Genomic DNA, 25963 nt, shown 5'->3' on the forward strand with positions numbered 1-25963 from the left:
TTCCTTTGAGGTTGTGTTATTAATGCAGGCACTCCTCCTGTTTCCTAACCCTGAATGAGTTGTTCCAGAGCCTTGTCAAAGTTCTATATAGTCCTCACTCCCATTTCTGAAGCCATGCCTCTGTGCCCAATGCTTCCCACATTGCTTCATTTCATCCTCGCAAAGACTGTGGGGAGGGTTCAATTTGTATTTTCATTTTAGAGGTATGGAAATCTGAGGTTCAAAGTGGTTAGGTAACATGTGCAAGTTTATAACATTAGAAACTGGTGGAACTGGGATTTGAATCCAACTCAGTGTTTCTTCAGAGCCTGCTCTTTCAATACATAAACTAGGCTGAACCGTGCTGTATAGAATATTTGAGGACATGAGCACCCAAGTGAGTTTCTGACTGTTTTCCCTAAGATCCCATCTGAAGAATGTCGCCAATAGTGACAGGTTTTCCTTCTCCCCTCCAGCAGCCACCTCCTTTCTCCTTGACTTAGCTCCTTCTACCGGACAACTGACTCCTCCGAATACTCGAAATCCCTCCTTCTATGGCAGGACTGACAGTTATTCCCAAAGCTATGACTCTCCAGATTATTTTCTTCCAGTCGGAGGTGTGAGAGGGAGAAGGGGTCCCTCCGAAATCTAATGTTCTATGGCTAACATGTTACTTGTGGCTGACAATTGGGCTTCTCTTTTGAAGGCTCTTCCAAACTACCCTCACTAAAGCATTCAGCAGTTGACAGCAAGTTGGCACAAACTTCAGGGCTCTAAGGATTTTCCTTAGTGAAGCAGTAAAAATCTAAAATGAAGTACTGGTTTGGGGTCAGGAAATAACAAGCCATGAAACATTCTTGACAGAGAAAAACCTGGAAGCAAACACCAAATTTGAGGTTATAGAGATGAAGAAAGGGAGATGCTAAAGTGAATTCTTTTGGTCATTTGGCTCACAGGAAGTGATGGGATCGGACCCAGAAACTCTGAAATTGTCCTCTCTGTGACATGCCTGGCTCCACGGGTTCTGATGGAGCACTTTGTAGTTCATGAATGACATCCGGTTTTCTCACTGGTGGAGCCCAGAGTCCATCTGGGAAGCCTTTAGGCTATCGGTAGGGAGACTTAATTTCAGACGTGCCTAACATTTCTTGAACTCCTCCCCTACCTCTACTCTGACTTGCTTCCTAGAAGAAAATGATATCCAACATTTGTTTCTACCTTTCAACTTTCTTTTTTCTCCAAGAAGTAATAAAGGAGGTTGGAAGGATAACAGTAGGCACAGTTGTTAAGTCAGAGGAGACAAAAGCTACAGACTTAGCTCCATGTCAAGCAAAAGGCCATTAAAAAGACCCATTTGTTTGTTCCAATTCCCAGGAGCTACATAAGTAAATGTAAAATTATTTAGGCAATCTCATACAAGAAGAAATCCCAAATTAGCAGATCGCTTCTTCAGTGCAATTTACTAGATACAGGCAGTTCTAACTCTAGATTACCGACAAAAGAAGAAAACTCACAAAACAATCCTAGAGCCAAGAAAGAAGGAATGCATTGTAATTGTTTTACTAAGAATTTTGTTATTAGGATCTGTTTATCTTGGTAGAACAGAAAAACAGTTATTTTGAACAACAGGATATATAACCTAATGCCTCAAGCTGAAGCAAGAATTCCACACCAAAGCCTACTGAACTATCAAAAGTTACTAGCTGTGGTTGCCAATTCTCTCTATAGAACAGATGGAAAACATAAAATGGTTTGCACTTCATTTCAAAATTACCGTAATTTTCCTAATAAAAAGGTTATGCTTTATTTTATATTCAGCCAGATATGCTATTTCCAAGCATAAAACCAAATAAAATTTTCCTTATGTTCTGCAGTATCTTTCTTTTTCCTGATGCACCTTCAAGGCACAGAATATTAGGAAAATGAAGTCATGCTATAGCTCAAGTCAACCATGAGAAAAAGCAAACAAAACAAAACAAAACAAAACAAAACAAAAAAAGGCACACCTCTTGAACACACCATCCACATTCTGGACCCAGCGCAAGGCACCTGGCACAGGATGCTGCATTTGAAGATGCACATATATTGTCTTCTGTAATGAAGGAGAAAACAGTTATAATTTACTCTCAAAATAGAAAGCATATATAATTCTAGACTACAATGCATTTTGAAAAACTGAAACAAGAGGACCTTTTATTACAAAAATCTAACAACAAAGATATATAATTTATTGAAAAGACTTGACCTGCTCATTGTAATTAACAGATACCTTGATAATTATGATTTAGTTATGAATTTGGGAGAAAGAAGAGTGACAAAAATGTGATTTTGGTCAGGTTTGGGGGTCTGGCTTCAATTCTACTGCAATGGTAGAGGGCAAGGACCCTCCAAATTTTTTAGTAAGTTTAGTAAGTTTCACTGTATTTCATATTCTCTGAAGCAAACAAGTGCTTTGGGTTCTAGAGTTTTTCCTACAAAAATTATTGTTTATAGACATAAATCTCAACACATAAATTCACATTAAATCACAGATAATGAATTTTCTGTGAAACAATCTTGCTGGGCATATAAAGTAATTAACTTGGGAATTCTAATTGTGTGAATATTGATTATTTTGGCTGGAGGAATACCAGAACCAGACATACTGGCATGATTTAATATTTTAGGATTAAAGTGGTCAAACTGAATGAGTTGTTTTAGTTAATTTAATTTTTCAGATTGGATGACTAAAGATCTAAGATCATGACCAATTCACATTTCCATAGATTTCTGCACATGTCCATAATAGTTTAATAATAACATAGTGGTGCCTGGAAATTATTTACCATTATCCCCCTATCCACTAACTGCTGAAACAGTTAAAATAGGGCTCGTTAGTATAGGTTGAAATGCAAACTATGATACAGAATGAGTCATACATCATTGTATCATGAGTTTTTACTAGAACAATCACATACTTCCTACAGTCTTTTCTTTACCATGAGATGTTCTAAGGACACTGGAAGTCACGATGTGATCTGTCCATCTCACTCAGAGTAAAGAAAAGGGACATCCTGGATGTAGGCAGCTCACAGACCAAATGAGGAGAGACATATATGAGCAAACAGTATCACATAGTATAAGATACATGGAGAGATTTCACCAAAGTGATAGAAGAACAGGGAGAAGGTGCCTCTCACTCTGCTTTAGAGAGGGATAGGTCGGGGTGGAGGAAGAGGGTATATTTAAGGATTGCTCCCCAGAGGCAGTCACATTTAGTATCTCTCTTTGTCATCTTATTTTCTTTCTTCTAATCCATGTTTATCTCTTTAAAAATATATTACATATACAAGAAAAGTATGTGTCTGTGTGCACACTCATGCACATGTGTGTATGTGCCCAATCTCACATGGTCATGGTAATTTTAAAGGGAATAGAGACTACAGAATCTCTAGCTAGCCATATTCCAACTGTTTTCTCTTTTTTTCTTTCTCTCTCATTCTGGAAATACAGGATAAAATACTTTCCCCAACATTCTGGAAATACAGGATAAAAGCGGTTCTGACCTGGAGGTGGAAGGGGATGAGAGGGGAAAGTAGTAGGAGAAGAGCAGAGAGGGAGGAACTGTGTTTACTCCTGTGTTTACAGTTAGAAGTGCTAACTGGGGTGGTATGGAGCATCTTTCCCTAATACCTCTAATGTTCTATCATCTCCTCTGTGTATCTCCTTTGTCCTTCACTTTATATCAACTTTGTATATACATTGTCCAAAACTTCTTCACTTCACTAACCTTTCTAGACCTGGCCTAGAACACAAAGAACTAAAGTTAACTCTAATATTTTGTGCTTCCTTTACCACCAGCTTGGCTTCCCAAAGTATGAAAACTCCTTAGCCTAAAAATTTTCCATCTGTTGTAGGCTGCCAAACTGTAAAATCTGCTTACTACTAAAATGTTCAGAAAAGTGAGTGACCTTTTTCGTTTTGTTTCCAGAAAGAAAACCAATTTAGGTGTAGACATTATGCACATTTGCAGACTGCTACGGTCTGAGTGTGTCCCCCCGAGTTCATACGTTGAACCTTAGCCTCTAGTGCAATAGTATTAAGAGCTGGGGCCTTTAGGAGATGATTAGGTCATGAGGGCCCCACCCTTCTGAATGAGATTAAGGCTCCAAAGCTTTTAGCTCTCTTGGTCCTTCAGTGCTTCCATCACATAAGGACACAGCAAGAAGTCCCTCACAAGACACTGGACGCTGGCACCTTAATCCTGGACTCCCCAGCTTCCAGAACTGTAAGAAGGAAATTTCTATTGTTTATAAATTACCCAGTCACAAATATTTTGTCTTAGCAGTACAGATGAACTAAGACACAGACCTTATTTGACTTTTGCCAACTCTTAGCCTTGACTCAACTGAAACATGAAATTAAGTCTATTTCAGTTCAGACTTGACCAAGACTTTCACTCAACAGGTAAGACTTTTGTGTTGGCAGTTAAGACTCCAGTGTCAAAAAGAGGGTAAAGAACATAAACAGACACTTCTCAAAAGAAGACATTCATGTGGATAACAAACATTGAAAAAAAGCTCAACATTGCCTATCATTAGAGAAATGCAAATCAAAACCACAAGGAGATGCCATCTCATGCCAGTCAGAATGGCAATTATTAAAAAGACAAGAAACAACAGATGCTGGCAAGGTTGTGAAAGAAAGGAACGTTTTTTCCAAGTGATTATATACAATAATATAATTGAAATAACTCCAAAAAAAGACTGCAGTCTCCAAAGTAGATCTACCATTTGATTCAGCAGTCCTACAACTGTGTATCTACTCAAAGGAAAAGAAGTTATCTTATAAAAAGACATCTGTGTGCACATATTTATCACAGTACAATTCACAATTGCAAACATATGGAATCAAGCTAAGTGCCCATCAGTGGAAGAGTGCACAAAGAAAATCTGGCATACATATACACCATGGAATACCACTCAGCCATAAAAAATAATAGTGTCTTTTGCAGCAACTTAGATGGAATTGGAGGCCATTATCCTTAGCAAAGTAGCTCAGGAATGAAAAACCAAATAGCACATGTTATTTACAAGTGAGAGCTAAGCTATAGGTACCCAAGGACATACAAAGGGCCTTAGTGGACATTGGAGACTCAGAAGAAGGGTTTGGGAGAGGGCTGAGGGATGAAAAATTACCTATTGTGTATAATGTACACAGTTTGGCTGACAGGAACAGTAAGAGCCCAGACTTCATCACCTTATAGTTCATCCACATAATCAAAAGCCACTTGTACCCCTAACGCTACTCAAGTAAAAAAAAAAAAAAAAAAAAATTAAAGTACTGTAGACTCATGGAAGGGATGCTGTGGAATCTAGGATGCCGGTCTTTGCTTCTAATAATTGTCTGACTCTGTTCTAAGTTAACCTAGCTTCAAGCTCAGATAAGGCTCCTACTTCCATAGTACACATGGCAAAAACAAATTCACAAGTGAAAATCTGTTTCCTTTGTATTCTGATTCTTTTCTTTAAAAAGTTCTAGTGCCCATCTCTATTCTCAAATTTCAGACGCCTAACGATGATGACCCAGAGGGAGAGAAATGTTGGTCCTGTCAATACTTTCCAGGTTCCAGGGCTGACATTTCTCAGGGTCTACATAGCTACAGGAAAAAAGATCCCATAAATGGATCTGGAGGAGGTGGCCACATGGTTCTGCAGGACTGGAGGAAGGTCATAAATTGAACTGCATGGGAAGAGTGTCAAACATTATTTCTGGAGAGTGTCATGGTTATGCTTCGCAGAAGACATGCCAGATACACTTTGGCATGCAGCATTTTAAGAAATTTCTTTCTAATTAAAAATATGCAAGTAAGTAAAATGCCAAATATACCTATATCAACAATTACAGGAATTATTTTCACTGAATGTTCAAAGTATTATGAATGCTGTTAGTCAGTGTGTGCTAGAAATTTCTTCTCTCTCTCCCACACAAACACACGTACACTCTCTCCTTCCCTCTCCTCCCACAACACACATACAAACACACCCTTCTGTGAAAGTAAAAATCTTTACACTGCATATACAACAATGCATGACTGCTGTTTACAGACACGGACAGTTTGTTATCAGCTTCTGGGTCTACCTAGTTAATTTGCCCTCCCATCCAACATTACAGGAAAACTACTTTATAGCAATGGTTTCCTAGCAGCCCTCAGCACTGCACTGACACCTCATTAGAGGGTGTGCCTGAGTGGGTTTTCCCACTTTATGATTGCGGTTGCTGCTTGTTCAGCTATTTGCCTAGTGATGTTGCAATGTGCACCTTGTTCTTTATATTCAAACACTGCATTTTAATAAGGATTATGTTTTACTGATCCCAATGGAAATTCTTAAGCCAATGGAAGAAGTATTATAATGTGTTAAAGCACAGATCTTCAGATCCTCCTCGTATGCTCATTTGTTTTAGTCCTCAGTGCCTCATAAAGCTCATGTTATTAAAAAAAAATGTATTGCCTTAGTGCTATCCATGATAGCAAAGACATGGAATCAACCTAGGTGCCCTTCAGTGGTGGGCCAGGTAAAGAAAATGTGGTACATATACAACGTGGAACACAACACAGCCATAAAAAAGAGCAAAATCATGTCCTTTGCAGCACAATGGATGTAGCTGGAGGCAATATCCTTACCAAATTAACTCAGAAACAGAAAACCGAATAACACGTGTTACCACTTATAAGTGAGAGCTAAACATTGGATACACATGGACATAAACATGGGAACAGCAGACACTGACAACTACTAGAGGGTGAAAGTAGGGAGGGGAGCAAGAGTTGAAAAACTGTCAGATACTATGCTTACTACCCGGGAGATGGGATCATTAATACCCTAAACCTCAGCAGCATGCAATACACCAGGTAACAAACCTGCACATGTACACTCTGTATCTAAAATAAAAGTTTAAAAAAATGTACTGCTGGTTGGGTGCAGTGGCTCGTGCCTGTAATCTCAGCACTTTGGTGGGTGGATCACCTGAGGTCAGGAGTTTGAGACCAGCCTGATCAATATGGTGAAACCCTGACTCCACTAAAAATACAAAAATTAGCCAGGCGTGGTGGCACATGCCTGTAGTCCCAACTACTTTCTTTGCCTTGCTATAGCTGTGTGAAAATGTTCAGGAAAGAGCAGGAAGAAAATAGAAATAAAAAGGGTTAGAAAATTGACATCCATTGTGACTCACACACACAAAAAAATGATGCTAATATTTTTATCATCTGGAATTCTGAGAAAAATTGGTTTGGGGCCTAGTTCTTCAGAAGTATAACTGTACCAGAAGTTCTGGAGTCCCTGGGGCAGTTTTATGTCACATTGCTATCTCCTATCTAGAGAAAGTAACCAGGTAGGCTGGGAGCGGTGGCTCACACCTGTAGTCTCAGCACTTTGAGAGGCTGAGGTGGGCAGAACACGAGATCAGGAGATTGAGCCATCTTGGGTAGCACAGTGAAACCCTGTCACTACTAAAGATACAAAAAAATTAGCTGAGTGTGGTGGCACACACTGTAATCCCAGCTACTTGGGAGGCTGGGGCAGGAGAATAGATTGAACTTGGGAGGCGGAGTTTGCAGTGAGGCAAGATCACGCCATTGCACTCCAGCCTGAGCAACGGAGCAAGACTCCATCTCAAAACAAACAAACAAAACAAAACAAAACAAACAACAACAAAACCTGCCTTGACAGAAATCAGAAAGAGATTTAACCGCATATTGTCAATAAATGTGTACATTCCAAGTAATTCTATTTCTGGAGCTGTTAGCATGTGCTGTGTGTCTTATATTTTCTCATTGTCTTACAACTGTAGACAACAGGTGTGATGAGATAGTATTGCTAAATAGTTACTGGGAAGAAACTTCCAATGTTCCATAACACAGCTACTTACTAAGCTAGTCACCTAAACTTTCTAAGCATCCATCTCCTCCACTGTAACACAGGCCTAACTATAACCATATGAAATTGCTGACGTGAGGATGAAATAAGGTAAAGCATGCCAAACAGAGTGCTCAGGGCATAGTAGGCATTCGATAAACTGTTGTAATGTAATTATAATTAATATTATCTGTGATGGGTATATTATCTATATACACATAGGTACACATTATATATATAGACACATACATATGTGTATGTTCATGTGTGTATTAAGCTCTATGTTCAAAAAAAAAAAAGAAAGATGTCCTCAAACTTGTTGTAAATGTAACATGCTGTCTTTAAAATGAAAGTCCCTTGGGTCATAAAGATAAAGTTTTAAAAATACATCTAATATATAAAAATGGCTATTAAGTAAAAAGTGCTGCATTTATTTTAGCTGTTTAAAAATGATTCTTAAAAGCCCATAAAGTTGAATATATACACATCCATCCAATCTATTACAAATACAACTTTGGCATGACTATGAACTGGCTTACTGAAAATCTCTTAGAACACCTGCATTTTATTCATATTTTGCAACATGAACATTGATTAAGCTGAATAATTTTTAAATTATTTCCCAGAATTAAATGTTTATGACATATGTGAGATGACCTCTATAGCTATCTGTCATAAAATATAATAAATATCCATCGTCAACAGGACAGAGTACACAAAAATCAGGAAAAGACACTCATGACACCCACTTAGGTATTCTTAGTTTTTGAGGATGCCATTCATTCATATTATTTTGAAAATATTTAGTCGATAGAAGTGACAGGGGGAAAATATGGACCAACAAACTTCCTAAAACTAAAAAGGACAATAAAAGTTTCAGTGTTTAGAATGGGATCTTTCCATAAGTCAAGTGATTGGATCAAGTAAAAGTTTTTAGAGACATTTCTAGTTTTTTCTGTAGTAAAGTCAATAAAATTTTAACAACATTTAAAGGATGTTCATGGTTATCTGGCAAAAAGAACAATTATAACTGATGAAAACTGTAGTACTTGATATTTAGAATCAATTATTCTGGATTCTTCTGTTACTCCTAGACAAAGTGATTTGTGAGAAATGCATTTTTTTCCAGGCAATATCCCTTTCCTAATTGCATTTACTATACAAATTAAATTAAATTTGGAGAACTATATAAAGCTACTTCCTTAAAAAATAAAACAAGTAAACACTGTTGTAATTAATGCATATTCTGCTTTGATAACAGTCAAAATCAGGCAAATTGAGCACACTTAAGAATAAAGTTTAGAGTATAACTGGGTTTTCCTCCTTCTACATATACATATCATGGTCATGTAAATATACCTTAAAATATATTACTTGATTACTGAATCTATCTTTTACAGAGAAATATAATATATGCTATCACTTAATATAAAAATTAAAACAAATAAATACATTGGCATTCTAATCACTGGCCATGACTTAGTTATTCCAAGTTTTGATTTGAGGTTTCCTAAAGGCCCCTACAAAAATAAAGGCAAGGAGTAGGTGCTTAGGCCTACTTCTTTGAAAATAAGATGCAGCAAACGAAACAAAACAAAAGTCAGTTAAACATTACCAGGGATTAAGTAAATGGGCATGAGAGAAAAGGAGGAAGCACAGAAAGCTCTCTGAAAAAGGTGGATTTGAGTAGGGAGGTTCTGAAGAGGTAAAGAAGATATATTACTGAGAAGTTAGTGCCTGAGATGATCCTTCAAAACAGGGGGAGCAAGGACCTATTTGTTGAAATAGACAAAGAAGCAGATGTCATTAAAATAATGATAACACATCTGTGGCAAATCTTTAGCTGCTAAATACCACTAATGCTTATTTAAACTGTGCTCATATAGAATTAAGTGAACAAAATTCATGAAATTCAAAATATTTGTAGTTGGCTTCTGAATTATGCTCTCAGGAAATACTACTCTCCTGTAGTATCACCCAGTCTAGGCTGGCACATTCCTTTCCTTTGCCTCCACCATAGTTTTTAATTTGTTTCAAACTTGTAGAAAACAAGCATTCAGACCACGGAAATGAACATAAGTATCTTTAGGGGGCAAACTATTTTCTCTAACTATTTTGCCTCTACTTTCACTTAGAAAAACCTACAATAGATTTATGTTTAGTGAAAACCAGTTTGGATTCCTCTCTATCTTGCCTTCTCTGTTTGCTGTTCCAGTGATTAGGTTTGATAGTCTGAACGTGTATTTGGAAGAGAAGGAGGTGGTACAATAATGTTCAATTCTTATATAGTAGCTCAGGAGGAAGCTGGGGGAATCAGGATATTACAAGAAAAACAATTGTTTTAATTCCCCTGAGAAAGACCCTGGAGCAGAGATTGTTAGCAAGTGACTTACTGGGACAGGTAGCAAGCATATACGTTGGTGCAAGCAGCAAGCATATACGTTGGTGCAAAGGGAGTCTGGCCTCAACCTGACCCCTCCCATAGCTTTGAGCCCAAATGACAACACAAAGTTGTCCCACCTGGAAGCCTGGGGCCTGTTTTCTACCCCATATCAGACAGTCAATGGCTGCATGCAGCCTGGTACGGGGAGGAGTGAGGTTGGAGTGGGTTGATGTTCCAGGCATCTCTGAGCAATGTGGCTCCTTTTGGTGGAGGGCAATTCCTTTGAGAAAGTGGCAACTGTGAGCCATAAACAGCCAGAATGCAGAGCAGCTGAGGATGGGTGCACCAGTCCTATAAAAAGAGCATGGGTGGGGAACTAGCAATGTCTATATAATAATCTCCCCCAGAGGGTGATAAATGATTAGAGTATTGTAGCACAGATTGCTGTTTGCCCGCATGTTCTTAACTAACAGACCTAGATTTGTTTTTTTTTTTTTTTTTTTTTTTTTTTTTTTTTTTTTTTTTTTTTTTGAGACGGAGTCTCGCTCTGTCGCCCAGGCTGGAGTGCAGTGGCGGGATCTCAGCTCACTGCAAGCTCCGCCTCCCGGGTTTACGCCATTCTCCTGCCTCAGCCTCCCGAGTAGCTGGGACTACAGGCGCCCACCACCTCGCCCGGCTAGATTTTTGTATTTTTTAGTAGAGACGGGGTTTCACCATGTTAGCCAGGATGGTCTCGATCTCCTGACCTCGTGATCCACCCGTCTCGGCCTCCCAAAGTGCTGGGATTACAGGCTTGAGCCACCGCACCCGGCCCAGACCTAGATTTGTTGAAGGTGGCATTGAGAGGAACTGAAATGCTGCAGTTCTCACCTTCTCTTGCAGTGATGATGATTGCATAACTAATTATGATAATTTAAATGGAAGCAGAAGTTTCTGAATGGGGCTTCTGTGAAAGTTTTCAAAAAAGATTTTTTGTTTTCCTTTTTATTCCCCTTATGTCCATCCTGCTTCTTTCTGCCTAGAACATGGATGTAATGTCCGGACCTGCAGCAGCCTTATTCAGACTTGAGGGAACTTGTCTCATAGAAGCTGAGGCTAAAGACAACAGGAGGAAAGCAGCCCAGGCCTCTTAGAATACCAAGGAGTCCCTGTATCTGCTCGTTTACTTTCAGAACTGGGTCTGATGTGAAAGAAGTCTTACTTGAATCTTACTTAATCCTGTTTTCAAAGACCCTTTTACTTGCAGATAAACACAATCCCTAACTGATGAATTTTCATCTGAGTTTTGAAAGATAAATAAGAGACTCTAACAGAATAAATGTAAATGTTTTAAAAGAAATGTTAAGTGTAAAATCACTTTATGTGAAGTAGACCATCCACACTAAAGAGATGTATTTCTTCATGTTTGTTTGTTTTTCCTTGGAAAAGTAAGAATACTAGACTATCAGTTCCTGGGAGAAAGGTGCTTAAATACATTTTCTTTGTATATCCAGTATATGAGCCTCATACATATACTCAATGTCCTAGAACACACTCAATAAATGTGTAATTAATAAACAATATTCTAAGTAGAGGTTAATCTGGCAATTTAATTCCTGAGTTTTTATAAGTCTTGACTACGTATATTTTTAAGTAATCTTCATTTCCAAAACCTATTTATCACAAAAGGCAATGTAACCATGTTTACATAATGATACATAGCTAGATGAATTCATCTTTATGTTTCCACAAACACAGATTACCATTTTCTTACACTTGGTCTTCTGATATTGTGTAGTTCAACTGAACTAGCTTATTTTTAAAGAACTTTGAAGACATAATGAAATGCTACTAAATTAAAATAGTCTTTTTTAATGCTTCCATCCTCAGGTACAAGACCACCAAATTCACTTACTTTTCCTTATTGCACAGATCTAAACCTAATTTAAATTCATCAAATGTTCCTTGTACCTCCAAAGGTGAGTATCCCCTGACTGAGCAGAATTTTCTTGTAATGCGTTAGGAAACAGCACTAATATCTTTGGTTCTCAATAGATAGGTTTTTAAGGTTTTTATTATATATAATCTTTATGTTTCAGGGACAAATTTCAACTTCTCCTGTTACATAGTGAGTAATTTGTGTGATTATAACAGGGCCTTATGCTAGCATAAAGATTTTTGGAGAGCTAAAGAAAAACAAACATGTTCAACCTTGGGCAGGTTAAGAAATGTTAGGGCAATGCAATGCATTCCATTAGTCTGCCCTGCCCTGGTTAGGGCAATCCCAGCATGAGTCAGAGCTTAAAGTGGTCTGGGATGGCATAAATCAAAACTCTAGATCATGAGGGAATTTACAAGAAGAACCATTGTGAAGCCACTCATGACATCCATGGTGTTGAAATGGGCCATCACAAGAAGCCCAATCAGATGGGATCATATCAGATCTTTTTATTATGATTCATTTATGCCCATCATAATCAACTTCGCACTGAAAAAGCTCTGATTGCTGCACACATTGGGTGACTATATAATTTATGATCTACACTGAGACACTTTTTAACTTGAAAGGGGCACTGTTAATTGTACCGGTGCAAGATGTTAAACTGAAACTCCTCAGGAAAGCTGAAGTCTAAGGTCACTCTAAACACAGAGTATTCCTTTGTTGTTCAATGAGAAATCAAAACAATAGACAAGGCAATTCATGATGAGTTTACAGGAAATGTGAAAGGAGAAAGAGAATACTATAGTTAAAGATGCACTCTCTCAACGTAAAGGTAGACTTGAAGCTGGTTTTGAAGGATAGGTGAAATGCAGAAATCTGGTTAATAGCTGTTTGATTATCTTCAGATTATGCCTTATGTACATCTTTACATGTATATTTGATGTGGAAAGAAGATGACAAAACATAAGGAATATTTGTCATTTGTGTTTGAAACTGATTTTGCAGTCCATATTGTTTCCTAGGCAAGGCAGTTTCTCTTGGCAGCCAAATGGTCACTCAACATACAAGAAGAGTAGTTCTTGAAGAGGAATAAATTGAGTTTTGCAGTTGCTCATTTAGCTGAATGCTTCAATTTGTCTTCTGACACTCAGCTGCTGGGAATTTTCAGGAATGGCAGAAACAGGAAGAAAGATGGGATCAAAACCATGTCATCTATCTGTATAGCTTTTCCTACATTAGACTTGGAACTTGAAAAAAGGATCAAAGTCTCAAGATTCAAGGAGGGCCCCCAAGGCCCCTCAGTGGCAAATTCTGGTTAAAGCTGCATTTGTCTAACTTGGAAAAGCAATATTAGTCATGTGCTTTGTGTCTTGTTTTCACTGGAAATTTTCCATACATTCCAACTGTCCTGTTTATGAGGCACACTCCCTTTCTATAAAAGCCAAAGTATTCACCGGTTTTCCACTCTGTTCCTCTAAATAATGTTTTCAGTCTAACACACTAGAGTTTCAGGGGCTCGTCCTATTTTCATTTCCAACTCTTGGCAGGTATGGGTTTCCTTTCTCCAACTAAAAAAAAAAAAAGCACTCTGCTATTCATGTCCAAACTTCAAATGACATGATTAAGGCGGTTTAAAACAATGCCCTAGGATATTAGGAATGCATTTTCTACAATGTATCTTTTAAACTTAAAGTCACATTGCAGGTATGAACTTGATTAGGGTAGCAAAGCAACACTCTATATTGTAAGAAATTTATTGCTAAGTAAAAAACATATACTGGTAAATTAAAATCCAACATGAATTTTAGGTCACTTAGGATTTGGTTTTCCTGTAATCACATTTCAAAATTCAAAAATGTGTTTAATACCTTTTGACTCTGCACTTGAAAATTAAATCTATACATACAGTACAATAAAATTAGAGAAAATTTAAAAAAACAAGTATCAATTACACTGTGTTGGCCCTATGCCAAGCACTTTATATAAATGATCTACCTGAAGCTTCATAAAGTTCCCATGAGGAAAGTTCTGCTATGCCCATTTTACAGATGGAAAACTACAGCTTAGTGAGGCTAAGTCTCACCTAAAGTCACCGAAGTGGTAAATACAGAGACCAAGTTTGAACCCAGTTCTGATGACAGAACCTTTTCTTGTAAACACTGTCTTAGGTAGAATAGAGAATAACATAAAAAAGAGAATTTTCCCAAAGCATGACTGAAAACCCCTGGCTAATTAGTACTATTATTAGTTCTTAAGTGATGACTCAACAGTAATCCCCAGTACCTCCAGATAATTCTTTAATATAAGCAGTATGTCATTACTTTTCTTATCATCAGTGCTAAGGTAATCCTATTTTCCCACTCTAAAGATAAGAATGTTAGATTCTCCATAGCAAGATTATTTTCCATCCTTGGAGTCAGAGACTCTCCTAAATACTTTGGTACCCTTTTCAAAATTCATTTTTTTCTATGCACAGGGAAACTGAGTTTTAGCATGAAAAAGCCCCAGCCTGAACACCTCACTGAGAGCATAAAGCAGATTGGCTGGCACTTGTTCAGCAGAGGGGAGAGCTGTCCTTTTACAACGGTGTTTCCCCAGGCTCTTGCCAGGGGACAGCTCTGAGCTGCATGCTAATTAGGCAGTAGCATAGGAAGTGGTGTTCGCAGTTGCTGTTTCCATTTGTGAATTTCTAGCTCTGTCGTGAAAGCCAAATCTGGAACAGAGGAGAAGGCAACTTGTTCTTCTCCTAACCCTGCCTATTCGCTGGCCTCCGCTTCATAAACTAACTTTGCTGAAGCTTTGCTTCCTCATTGATGATGCAGGAAAAATGTTCCCCTCGTTATGTGCTGTGTTCCTCCACTGAGCTGTGAAAACATTTTGAAAAGTAGAGTGCAACTTACAGTGACATGATTGGTGGAGAACATTTGCTGTATAGTATGTACAGTTCTGTGAGTTATGGGACTGTCTTAAGATACAATTTATAATAGGAAAGATTTATTTTAAAAGGTCACCAAAGACCAGGTGCGGTGGCTCACGCCTGTAATCCCAGCACTTTGGGAGGCCGAGGTGGGCAGATCATCTGAGGTGAGGAGTTCAAGACCAGCCTGACTAACATGGCGAAACCCTGTCTCTACTAAAAATACAAAAATTAGCCGGGTGTGGTGGCGGGCACCTGTAATCTCAGCTACTCAGGAGGCTGAGGCAGGAGAATTGCTTGAACCTGGGAGGCAGAGGTTGCAGTGATCTGAGATCAGGCCATTCCACTCTAGCCTGGGCGACAAGAGTGAAACTCCATCTCAAAACAACAGCAACAACAACAACAACAACAACTTCAATAAAGGGAATTGTTTTTGTTTTTGCTTTTTAAAAAAGGGCCACCAAAATCCCTATACATTAGATAAAACAGTTGCCCAATAATGCACACTGATTATTCCCTGTTTTATGTTTTGGCACTGTCAGTAAAGAGGCATGAGCAAAACTTTAGTGGGTGGAAGGGTTCTGTATGTTGATGGTATTGCTACATAGCTGCAGAGGTCTATACATCTGGCAAAACTCATCCACTGACATTTTAAATAAATAGAGTTTATTGATGTAAATTATATCAATAAAATTTATTTACAATTAGCACTGTAAATTAACTTAGATGGAATATTTGTTAGATAAAAGACAGCCAGTGCACAGTAAAGGAATATATTTCTTTCCTGCCAGTATGTAGCAAAACATTAAACTACAGTATATGATTTTTAGAAGAAAAGCCAGTGACATCTTATGTTTTTATTTTGTTGTTGTTGTTGTTGTTTATTACAGATTAGATAGTGGTTAATAAAAGTTGTTTATCCCTATACGGCATATATGGCATTTGATTTACATATCCTCTTATATTCAGATTAATTTATTTTAATGCTTCTTCATATGGATTGAACTTGTTTGTGAGATAATAAAAGAATCTTTTCAAATTCAAAACTTATTTGTTATATTCTGCTTGCAATTTCTTACCAACTCTCGGCAGCCTAAGAAATTCAACAGAGTAGGTAGTAATACCAATGTAAGATTAAGTATCTTGGTAATTAGTACTATTAGGTTGGTGCTAAAGTAATTGCGGTTTTGGTCATTGAAAGTAATGTCAAAAACCTCAATTACTTCAGCACCAACCTAATATTATGATCAATAGTAATACTAATATAGCTTGAACTACACATCAATATTACACTTTATATCCTGTTCTCTAAAGTAAATTCTCTTCTATCCTCAATGCCAAATGTGACTCTAAATATTTGTCTTTTCTAAAATTCATTATATTTTGGAGACTCAGACAAAAAGGAAATCTGAATTATCATAAAATGTGTCAACTGTATCTTATAGGATAGATAATCTTCCATAGTACCTTAATATCTTATAATTTTCAATTAACATTTGTTCAGTTTAATATCACTGGTAGAAATTTGAAAACATATAGCACAGTAGAAGTGATAAATTCAGAAAATTTAATATTGATACTGTATTATGAACCATAGTCCATATTGTCCTATAAAATTCTTATTCCGTATTCTCCATATTTCCCCAAATGGTCCAGCTAACATTTCTCCTTCATCAAAAGTCAGCTTTATGCAGAGTTCATCATTCCTTGGGGAAGTGTTCAAACAGTGCTTTGGAAATATATTCTCCTTGTTCCCACTGGCTACTTATGAGATTCTCCCCAACTTCCATCTTGTAACACTTATCAATCTCTATTCTTTCAAAGGTCACAGCTCTTATTTATATGCTCCCCCATCTTTGTTATCAGCACTAGAAACAGCTAAATTTACAATGTATTCATCACCTTGCTCAAGGTTTTTCTGTCTTACCCAAGACACCCCCCACACCTCACTACCTCCACCATGAACAGAGCCATTAGGAATCTCTGGGGCCAGGAGCTGCAGCAGGAAATTCTCATGAGCTATAGAGGAGGCACTGGATAACGGAACCATGAATGAGTTCTTAGGTATGAAAAACCAAAGAGAAGCAGAATAAATAACAAATTCAAGAGGAGCCAGAGGAGGAGACAGAAAGCAGGCTACTGGTGCAAGAACTCTAAAACATGGAGTTGAAAGTGAACAGGAGGTCAGACACAAATGGGATGATGCATCCTAAGCAATATTTGCTTATCTGAGGCTGCCTTATGGGACACTGCCAGAAGCCTATTAAGAATTGGGTTCCCTCCAAATTTCTTTCTCACCTCATCTAGTTCCTAGACCCTGCTTTCATTAATTTCTTGTTGACTTTCCATCATATGTTTTCACTTTCACTGTTCTAATTCTTTCTCATCAAATCCATAAGAACTCATACCAAGTCCTCTCATTTAAGATATGACCCTAACTTTACCTTTGTATTATCAAGAAAATCTAAATAATATTCCTTCTTCTCAAGTCAAAATTGTCTTTGTTCTCTTATTAGAAAAATATCTCTCCTCATTACCAAGATCATTTCCTCTGGCTCTCTAGTTAATATATCACTCAAAGGCAAATAATAATTCTTAATTACATTTAGCAACTAGCACTTAGCAATGTTTAAATTTCCTCTGTCTTTCAACCGTGAGTGGGCACTCTATCTCTTCTGTCATTCTCAAGCAACTCTCAAGACTGTTATGTCTTTGGCTATCTTCACATTGCTCTCTCAACTCTACAGCCTGACGACTCTATGAACTAACAAGATTCCAAGCCTCACTTCCTTGAACATGACCACCAAATTGGTACCTTCAGTTCCAAACTCTCACCCAAGCTTCTGTCTTGAACTTTCAACTATCTGCAGAGCAACCCACTCAGATTCCTGCCACAACTTCAAAATCTTCGAGTCTCAAACATTATGTTCCTCTTCCTGACTTGAATGATCTGTTCCATTAATTACATTATTTTCCCATCTATTCTGATTTAAATCTTTGTGGTCAACCTTGACTCCTCTCTATACCACAGCCTCAACAACCTGTCAGTCACCAAGACTTTTTGCTTTTACTTTAGTGTCTTTAGTATTTCTTGCTCCCTCTTTTCATTCCCATGGATCCATCCTAGTTGAGGCCCTCCTTATTGATCATTTGCTTTAATGTAACAATGTTCTCAGAGTCTCTTACAAACACCATTTACCACTAAAAATCACTAAATACGTTGTTACCAGTTTCTTTCACTGATACAGTGTGATCACATTACTACCCTACTAAACAATCAAATCAAAATAAAACAAAACAAAATGCCTGGAATTATTTCCACCACATGAGTAGTCAAGTGTCTCAGTCCATTCAGGCTGCTATAACAAAATACCTTAGACTGGATAATTTACAAACAGCAGAATTTATTTCTCACAGTTTTGGAATCTGGCAAGACCAAGACAAAGGCAGCAACAGATGGGGTGGTATGGTGAGGGTGCCTTCCTCATAGCTGTCACCTTCTTGCTGTGTCTTCATATGGCAAAAGGGACAGACGAGTTCCCACAGGCCTTCTTCATTAAGTGCACTAATAAAATTCACCAGGGTTCTATCTTCATGACCTAGTCATTTCCCAAAGGCCCCATCTTTAATGTCATTACATTGATGATTAGATTTCAATACATGAATTTTGGAGAAGCAAAAACATTTAGACCACAGCATAAAGTTCTAACAAATCTACCTGCTATTAACTCCAAGGTGCTCTCTTTTGCTCTTCCCCTAATGCCCTATGTCATGGTCAATGTACATACCTTCTCTCTGCCTGCAGAGCCCCCTCCAGGTAAAATCCTCAGGTGTTGGATTTGGCAATCACTTTAATCATCTGGAGTCAAGAGTGTCTCAAGACGCCCAAAGAAAGTCCATGTTGCTTTCGACAGGAGATGGGGTGGAATGAATGCCTCACATCAAAACTAAGTCAGGCTTCCTTAGACCTTGTCTCTTCCTTCCATAAGAATCAAGAGCAAATCTCAGAACCTCCCCTTGCCCCTCAACCACTCACAGTATCATCACCACTATCTACCTTGAGATCCCAAAGACTAATCTCACTTATCCATGTTTATTGCACCAGTTTCTACAAGAAGCCCAAGACTCCCAGATTCACCCTCATTCCCCCAACACATTCTAATCCCTAGAAGGCTCTGCACAACCCCTCTTTTCTCCTTATCTCCTACTCCTTTACAACTCCAGAAACCCATCCCCTGTGCCCTCTGAAATCCATAGTGCATTTCCAGAAGGAATGCCCATATCCCAGTCCCTTATCTGAATGTCCCCTTTACCATCTTGTTTGAACAGAAACCTGGCTGTCCCCTGAGAACTCGTCTTACCCTGACCACATGAGTAATGGCTGATGTTTCTCCCAGAATCCAAATATCCTTGAGCTTGGAGATGTGTAAGTGTCTTCCTGAGTCCTCACTGCTATTCACAGGCACTTCTTCCTCTCTATCCCCTAGTCATCCCACCCTGAGCTTTGACACTTGCAGCTTACATTATATCACCCACTATCCTGAATTGTTGCAGGCATTCACTGACATTTACCAACCATAGGGAGATGCTGTCTCATTTTTGGAAAAGGTTGCCTCCTTGCTTGCTATAATTTTCTCCAACAGTACTCCTACGTCAATTCCTGACAATTTTTGTATATACACACATCATCTTTGCAATACAAGACGCATCAGCTCCTTATTCTCTTCTCCTCCAATTATTTTGTCCTCCACCCTGATTTGGCTACTTTGCTTCCATGTTAAGAACTTTAGACCTTGTAATTACCAGTAACTGCAACTTCTCTACAATTCCAGTTTCACATATCACCCTGTCTGACCACCACCTCTTGTCTTACAAGCTAATTCACTCTGCCTAGGCTGCAGATACCAACAGTCTGCCACTACCAGTCCTTCAATCCTCTCACATATTAAAAATATCTCACATTGTTTCATAGCCTCTCATCTCTCTACCCTTTCTCCAGTTACCCAAAAGGCTAACTCTCTTACTGCCTTGAGGGCTTGGCTCAAACACTGGTCTTTTTTTTTAATGAGGCCTACCTCATCTAATCTACTTGAAATGGCAACTCTGTCCTCCCCCAATCCTGCTCCACTTTTCCCCATAGTACTTACCACCTTTGAACATACTAGATAATTATGTATAACTATATTTTTAAAAATATTTTTTCTGTCCTCCCCCAAAATATAAGACTTATGAGAACAAGAACTTTTGTCCTTTAGTTTCATAATGTTTTCATACTTTGAATGGTACTTGCCATACACTTGTTGAAAAATATTTATTGAATAACTAGCACATATTCGATTTTAGCTACAATTAAAGAATTTATTGGATTATAATGTCAATATCCTACTAGAAAGTGATATATTATTGAGGCAGATGATATATTGTTCATATTTCCCTTCCTGAGGCCCTGGGACTTGGCTCAGATAGCACCTTCTCAGTGAGACCTTCCCTAATTATCCCACTTAAGATCATACCTCCTTCTCCAGTACTCTTGACTACCCATCTGGGTTTCTTTCTCTTTACAGAAGGTGCTAGATACTGAGTGCTGTCTGGTGTGCTACACATTCTATTTCTTTAATATGTCAAATGTCTGTCTCTCTAAATTAGAACAAAAGCTCCATGAGAGCAGATCTTTTTGTTTGGTTCTCTGCCATATCCCTTAGGCTTAGAGCAATACCAGGCACAGTGTAAGAGCTCAGTAGGTACTCACTGAAGGACAGGATGAATGGGTGTCTCCCCTGCCTTGCCCAGAACATCCTATGTGCTCTCTCTCTCTCTGTCTGTTTACTTCTGTGACATTGGGGTAGCTTCCTCCCGATGTCCCTTCTCTTGGTCAACTCTGGAGCTCAGCTCAGGGTGCATCTCCCTGGGGAAGCTTTGTCCTCCTACTGCACTTGCTCCTCTGGCCATTCTGCACTGCTCCCTGCACACACATAAAGCACTATTGTTTCCCACAGGTTGTCCCTGAATTTTGCCATTGTGATATCCTCACTCTACTCATTTAATAAATTAATACTGGCACTTCTGTTCTTCCTGTCTTCACACACACATTTAAAAGTTTCTTCTAATAGACAAAAACAATGCAAATAATTATATGTACTATTGGAGACACAGTCTGGATTTTGCTTTGTGCTGGTGCATTTTAAGACCATCTCACAAAATACACTATGCCTAGAAAAGGTGGACCATATGTATTATAAAATCCAAATAGCTGGAACCTTCAATTAATCAGGGCTCTAGATTTTAATTCCCTCCTAAAAAATGAGAAAAACTAAAACTAAATATTAATCTTTAGAAAAGACTGCAATGTTCTGTCTTGCATCGGAACACATTTGACCTATTTCCTGTCTGAATCAGAAGCCTAAAGCTCTACAGCACTAATGGCCCAAACCACCCACCTCTGCCCCACAGCACCATCTCGTATTGTATGCCCACACAGCTCCTCAGGCTCAGCCACCCCATCTCCCTGACACCTTACTTCCTCTCTGTCCCCATAGCAACTAGTCCAATGTGAAATGCACTGAGCAGGTGCTCAAGCAATGAATTCATTTATTGATTAAATGGTAATGGTGAAAATTTGCAAATCTGATCAAAGGATAACTGCAAGGCTTTTTTCAAATATCAAAGAAAGTTTAAATGATGTACTTACCGAGAAAGGAAAGTGTACACACACACATTGAAAAGATGTTCAAAGGCAAGAGTCAGAATATAAATGGCCATAGAATTTAGCTAATTAAAACATCACCTTTCATAGGCACTCTAGGTGACCAGGATTTTCCTATAACTAATTTTTACCTGCTCATAGGTAGCTCTGTTAGTATTATCAAAAGCTACTTGATTAGAGGAAGAAAATGGGCCAAGATTTAGTCAAAAGAGAAAGGACATTATCATCTGGGAGTGGAGAGCAGAAAACTCCTCTTCTTAAGGAATTTTGAGGTAGTAATTTCGATGAATTCTCCCTCCCTGAATTTTTTTGTTATTATTTAATACTTGCAATTGAGTCATGGCATTGTGCAGTGTTTTAAGGATAGGGCACCTGCATATGTTCCTGTTGTGGAATAACAGCAAAACCTGACATAAGACACAACTTAACAGCAGTGCTATCAAATGGAACAGGCAGGGTGCAGCAGGCAGCAGATAACAGGATGATGTCACCTCAAGGGAGAGTGGGAGGGCCAGAGAAAAATTCCTTAAGGAATTTCCCGGGCCATTTTATTACACGATTGCATCTTTATTCTGTCTGGCTCCCAAATATACGTTATCTGTTAAAAACCACACAGTATTGTTAGGTTACTACTGACAGTCAGCCCAAGCAGCCGGATCAATAAAAACTGGCCAAACGGCAGCAAACCTGTTCAAAGACATGAAATTATCTGCCAATATCCAACTTCCTAGGTCTAAACTTTGATGTCTGAGTCCCTCTGTTTCCTACTTAGCTTTCCCTTGGACCTCAGATCTCTTTTGTCTTCTAACACTTAATACCTTTCAGGTTCAACTCTGCCATGTCTATTAAAGACCTGTAAGCTGCCTTTCAAAATGTACAACCAATTTATATTTGAATGGGAAATACAGGAGCTACACCTTCACCATGACTGAAGCAATAGGATGTCTCTTCACCTTGTCAGACCCACATTGCATATCCATTGATTATGCAGAGACAGCTAAGTTAATCTGTTTTTTCTGGCCTGGAAGGCTCTGCACTATTCCCAAAAAAATGACAACCAAACTCCAAACTTTGTGTTTCTAGGTTTCTGTGCTCTCACATACAGTGTGAGTATCTGTGGCCATTGATTCCTTGGCTCCTGAACAACCCTAAAGTGCCCAGATTCCCACCACCTTTCACTTTTGCACACCAACAATTCAGAAAAAAAAAAAAAAAAAAAAAAAAAAAAAAAATAAAAAAACTTTTACCAAAAGTGCCATGGGTATAGAAGTTGTTGGTAAAGCCCTCTCAGATTCTGTAATTTCCAGTCAGTCTCCCAGTGTTTGTGGCACCTCTTGTGATCTTTTGGATGGAAGAGTTTACTGTATATCCAGGCAACATCCAACAACCTGGTCTTGTGTAACCAACTCATTTAGACCATCCTGGACCACTTACTGTACAGCATCCTCAGAGGCCTAGAAAGGTGAGTTTGCACTTTTAAGGGTAATGTTTTTGGGAATCCAAATTCCTCTTAGGAAATTCATGCATAAGAGTGCCACTAGGCTGGAGAGGTAAGCTCCAAAACATTGAGGTAATTCAATATTTCTTTGGACTTTCAGGGTATTTAGTTCCTTGATTGTCAATAAAGAGCCCTAACAAAGATCCTCAAGTGGACTAACCAGTTAATGGGTCCTCTGACACTAGGGCAGCTTTATATTATACAACTTGGAGGCCAATACTGGCGTCCTCTGGAGCTTGATGTTCCTTCGTATCATGCTAAAAGCATCTCGTTTGTTCAAAGGGCCAAGAATACTTGGGTTCTGCATGTGGGCTTTTTTTTTTCTTAAGATTAATCCCAAATGAATTGAAAATTATGCAGTATAGGAGAAAATATCATATACCATCTGGGCAGTCTCTGAGAAGTTTGCCCTGTGAGAAGGAGAAGTGTAACATCCAGTGATCGTTCTGGTTGACCCAACATTTCTACCCCCACCAGTAGAAAGCAGTCAGAAGTAACATATCTTTTTATTTTTTATTTTTATTTATTTTTTATTTTTTTTGAGACGGAGTCTCGCTCTGTCGCCCAGGCTGGAGTGCGGTGGCCGGATCTCCGCTCACTGCAAGCTCCGCCTCCCGGGTTTACGCCATTCTCCTGCCTCAGCCTCCCGAGTAGCTGGGACTACAGGCGCCAGCCACCACGCCCGGCTAGTTTTTTTTTTTTTTTTTTTTTGTATTTTTTAGTAGAGACGGGGTTTCACTGTGTTAGCCAGGAAGGTCTCGATCTCCTGACCTCGTGATCCGCCCGCCTCGGACTCCCAAAGTGCTGGGATTACAGGCTTGAGCCACGTCGCTCGGCCATCTTTTTATTTTTAGCTCAAACATATCCCTAGGAGGCAGAATTTGTCCAAAAAGCCCTGATGTCTGACTTCATAATGCCCAAAAGTCAATCTCTGCCCAGACAAGTCTATAACCAGATAATCCATCCTCAAGCAACAGTGAGTTCTGGCATCAGTGCTATGCTGACCCCCAAGTAGCCAATTGTCAGCCCCAGACAGCCCTAGAAGGGTGGTCTAGGCCCAATCTCCAGCTGGCTATGCTGTCTTAAGTGGGCCACAGGCACGGGCTGAAGAGCCCCCTTCTCTTCTGCCATGTGATCACAATCCCATCAGATGTTACAAAGTATCATGTGGCTTTGGACATCTTCTTCACAAGGCATCAAACATGCTATATCTTCTAAACTAAAGACTGGTAGTAATGCCATTTAGTTCTCATATTTTCAGTATCAACCTGAGGTCAGGCTCTCTGATTATATACATTGGCCCTCACCTTAGGGCCCTTGTTCTAGCTGGTAGTGACTGACACGTTCAACAAAAGGGACCTTTTTAACCAAAACCAAGGATGCCTGAAAGTGACTCCCTTCTTTAATGTTTCTTTTTTTTTTCTCAGTGTTGCCACTGTCCAGATGAATTTTCTTGGAAATTGGGCCCCATCTGTCATTTCTAGAGCATTTTATTTTGCACTTTATGATCCACTTGTCTTCAATTCCCCATAAAAATCCAAACCAAACGCACAAAAAGACAATGGAGCAATACCTTGGGAGGTATGGTTTGTACTAAGAAAGAGACCAGCCAGTCATTTTGCTGCCAACAATGCAGTTCAGATACAATAGTGTCTTTGTTTCCAACTAGAACAGCCAGTTCTACAGCAAGTCCTGGCTACCCCAAAACTTCTTTGCATCCTTTGTTCTATTGCAGTCAATGAATACCTTACATGACTAAGCCTACCCAGCCTGGCCTCTTTGCACCTCTCCAGCAGGCAATTAGAGAAGACATTCCCTATTTGATACTCCTTAATATAAATCCTGTCAATCCAGTCCTTGTAGAATTTTGAATTTTCCTTTTAATTATTTTCTTTGTTTGACCTCATAATATTCTAATGATCCTTTAAAGCATAGTGATAATCCCTCATTCCATAAGGATGAAGCTTTTCAGCCAGCCCCCTTCCCTACCTAGTACCTGTAATGGTTACTAAGAAATTATCCTAAATATATAGTCCTTACTAAAATCAGAAAAAAAAAAAAAAAAATGCCTCTACCTGGGAAGCTGTTTGTTGTTCAATTCCAAGGAAAGAACCCTTGTACCACATGTACACATGAAACAGCAGTACTTTTAACTGTGGCTTCATTTACTATTGGCAGATCTTGAAATATCAACCCGTTTTATCCTAAAAGGAAGTTGAGTCCAAAACCATGGAAAACACCAAAACATTCCTGGCCCAAATCCACCGCACATCTCACATACCTAATAAGATATATTTGGTACAATTTTTCAGAGCTGGAATATTTCTAGTTTTTCATCCTCCTATCTTCATCACCAGTCCTTCTCTCCACTTCCAAACTTGGTCTCTTCCATGGACTTTGACTTGAACTAGCCCTTGACAGCTACTCTGCTTTCTTACCCTGTACTATCACGAGACTGTAAAATTTTTGGCAATCCTCTAGAATAAAGAAACTATACCAACATTTATCTGGAATAGCAACAGATTCTGTCCTTAACAAATGTAACAGTATTTGTTGATTACAAAAAAAGCAAAACAACAATAAAATACCTGGCAGAGAGAGCGCACGCCTAAAACCATTCCAGCAGTGATGGTTGGCTCGTTGATGAGGTCAGCAAGAAAGGCC

At 38.8% G+C, this 25963-nt stretch overlaps 1 protein-coding gene across 2 annotated transcripts in view; it reads right to left on the minus strand.

Moving 5' to 3' along the window:
- ITGB8 (integrin subunit beta 8) overlaps positions 1–25963 on the minus strand; it is an 80572-nt gene that overhangs the window by 45361 nt on the left and 9248 nt on the right. For both annotated transcript variants that reach the window (XM_023216012.1, XM_023216013.1), the window contains one exon: positions 1986–2071. In XM_023216012.1, coding sequence (XP_023071780.1) covers positions 1986–2071 — 86 coding nt within the window. The remainder of the gene's footprint in view (positions 1–1985; positions 2072–25963) is intronic.

This window comes from Piliocolobus tephrosceles, chromosome 8 (genome assembly GCF_002776525.5).
Source record: "Piliocolobus tephrosceles isolate RC106 chromosome 8, ASM277652v3, whole genome shotgun sequence".
Classification (NCBI taxonomy): domain Eukaryota; kingdom Metazoa; phylum Chordata; class Mammalia; order Primates; family Cercopithecidae; genus Piliocolobus; species Piliocolobus tephrosceles.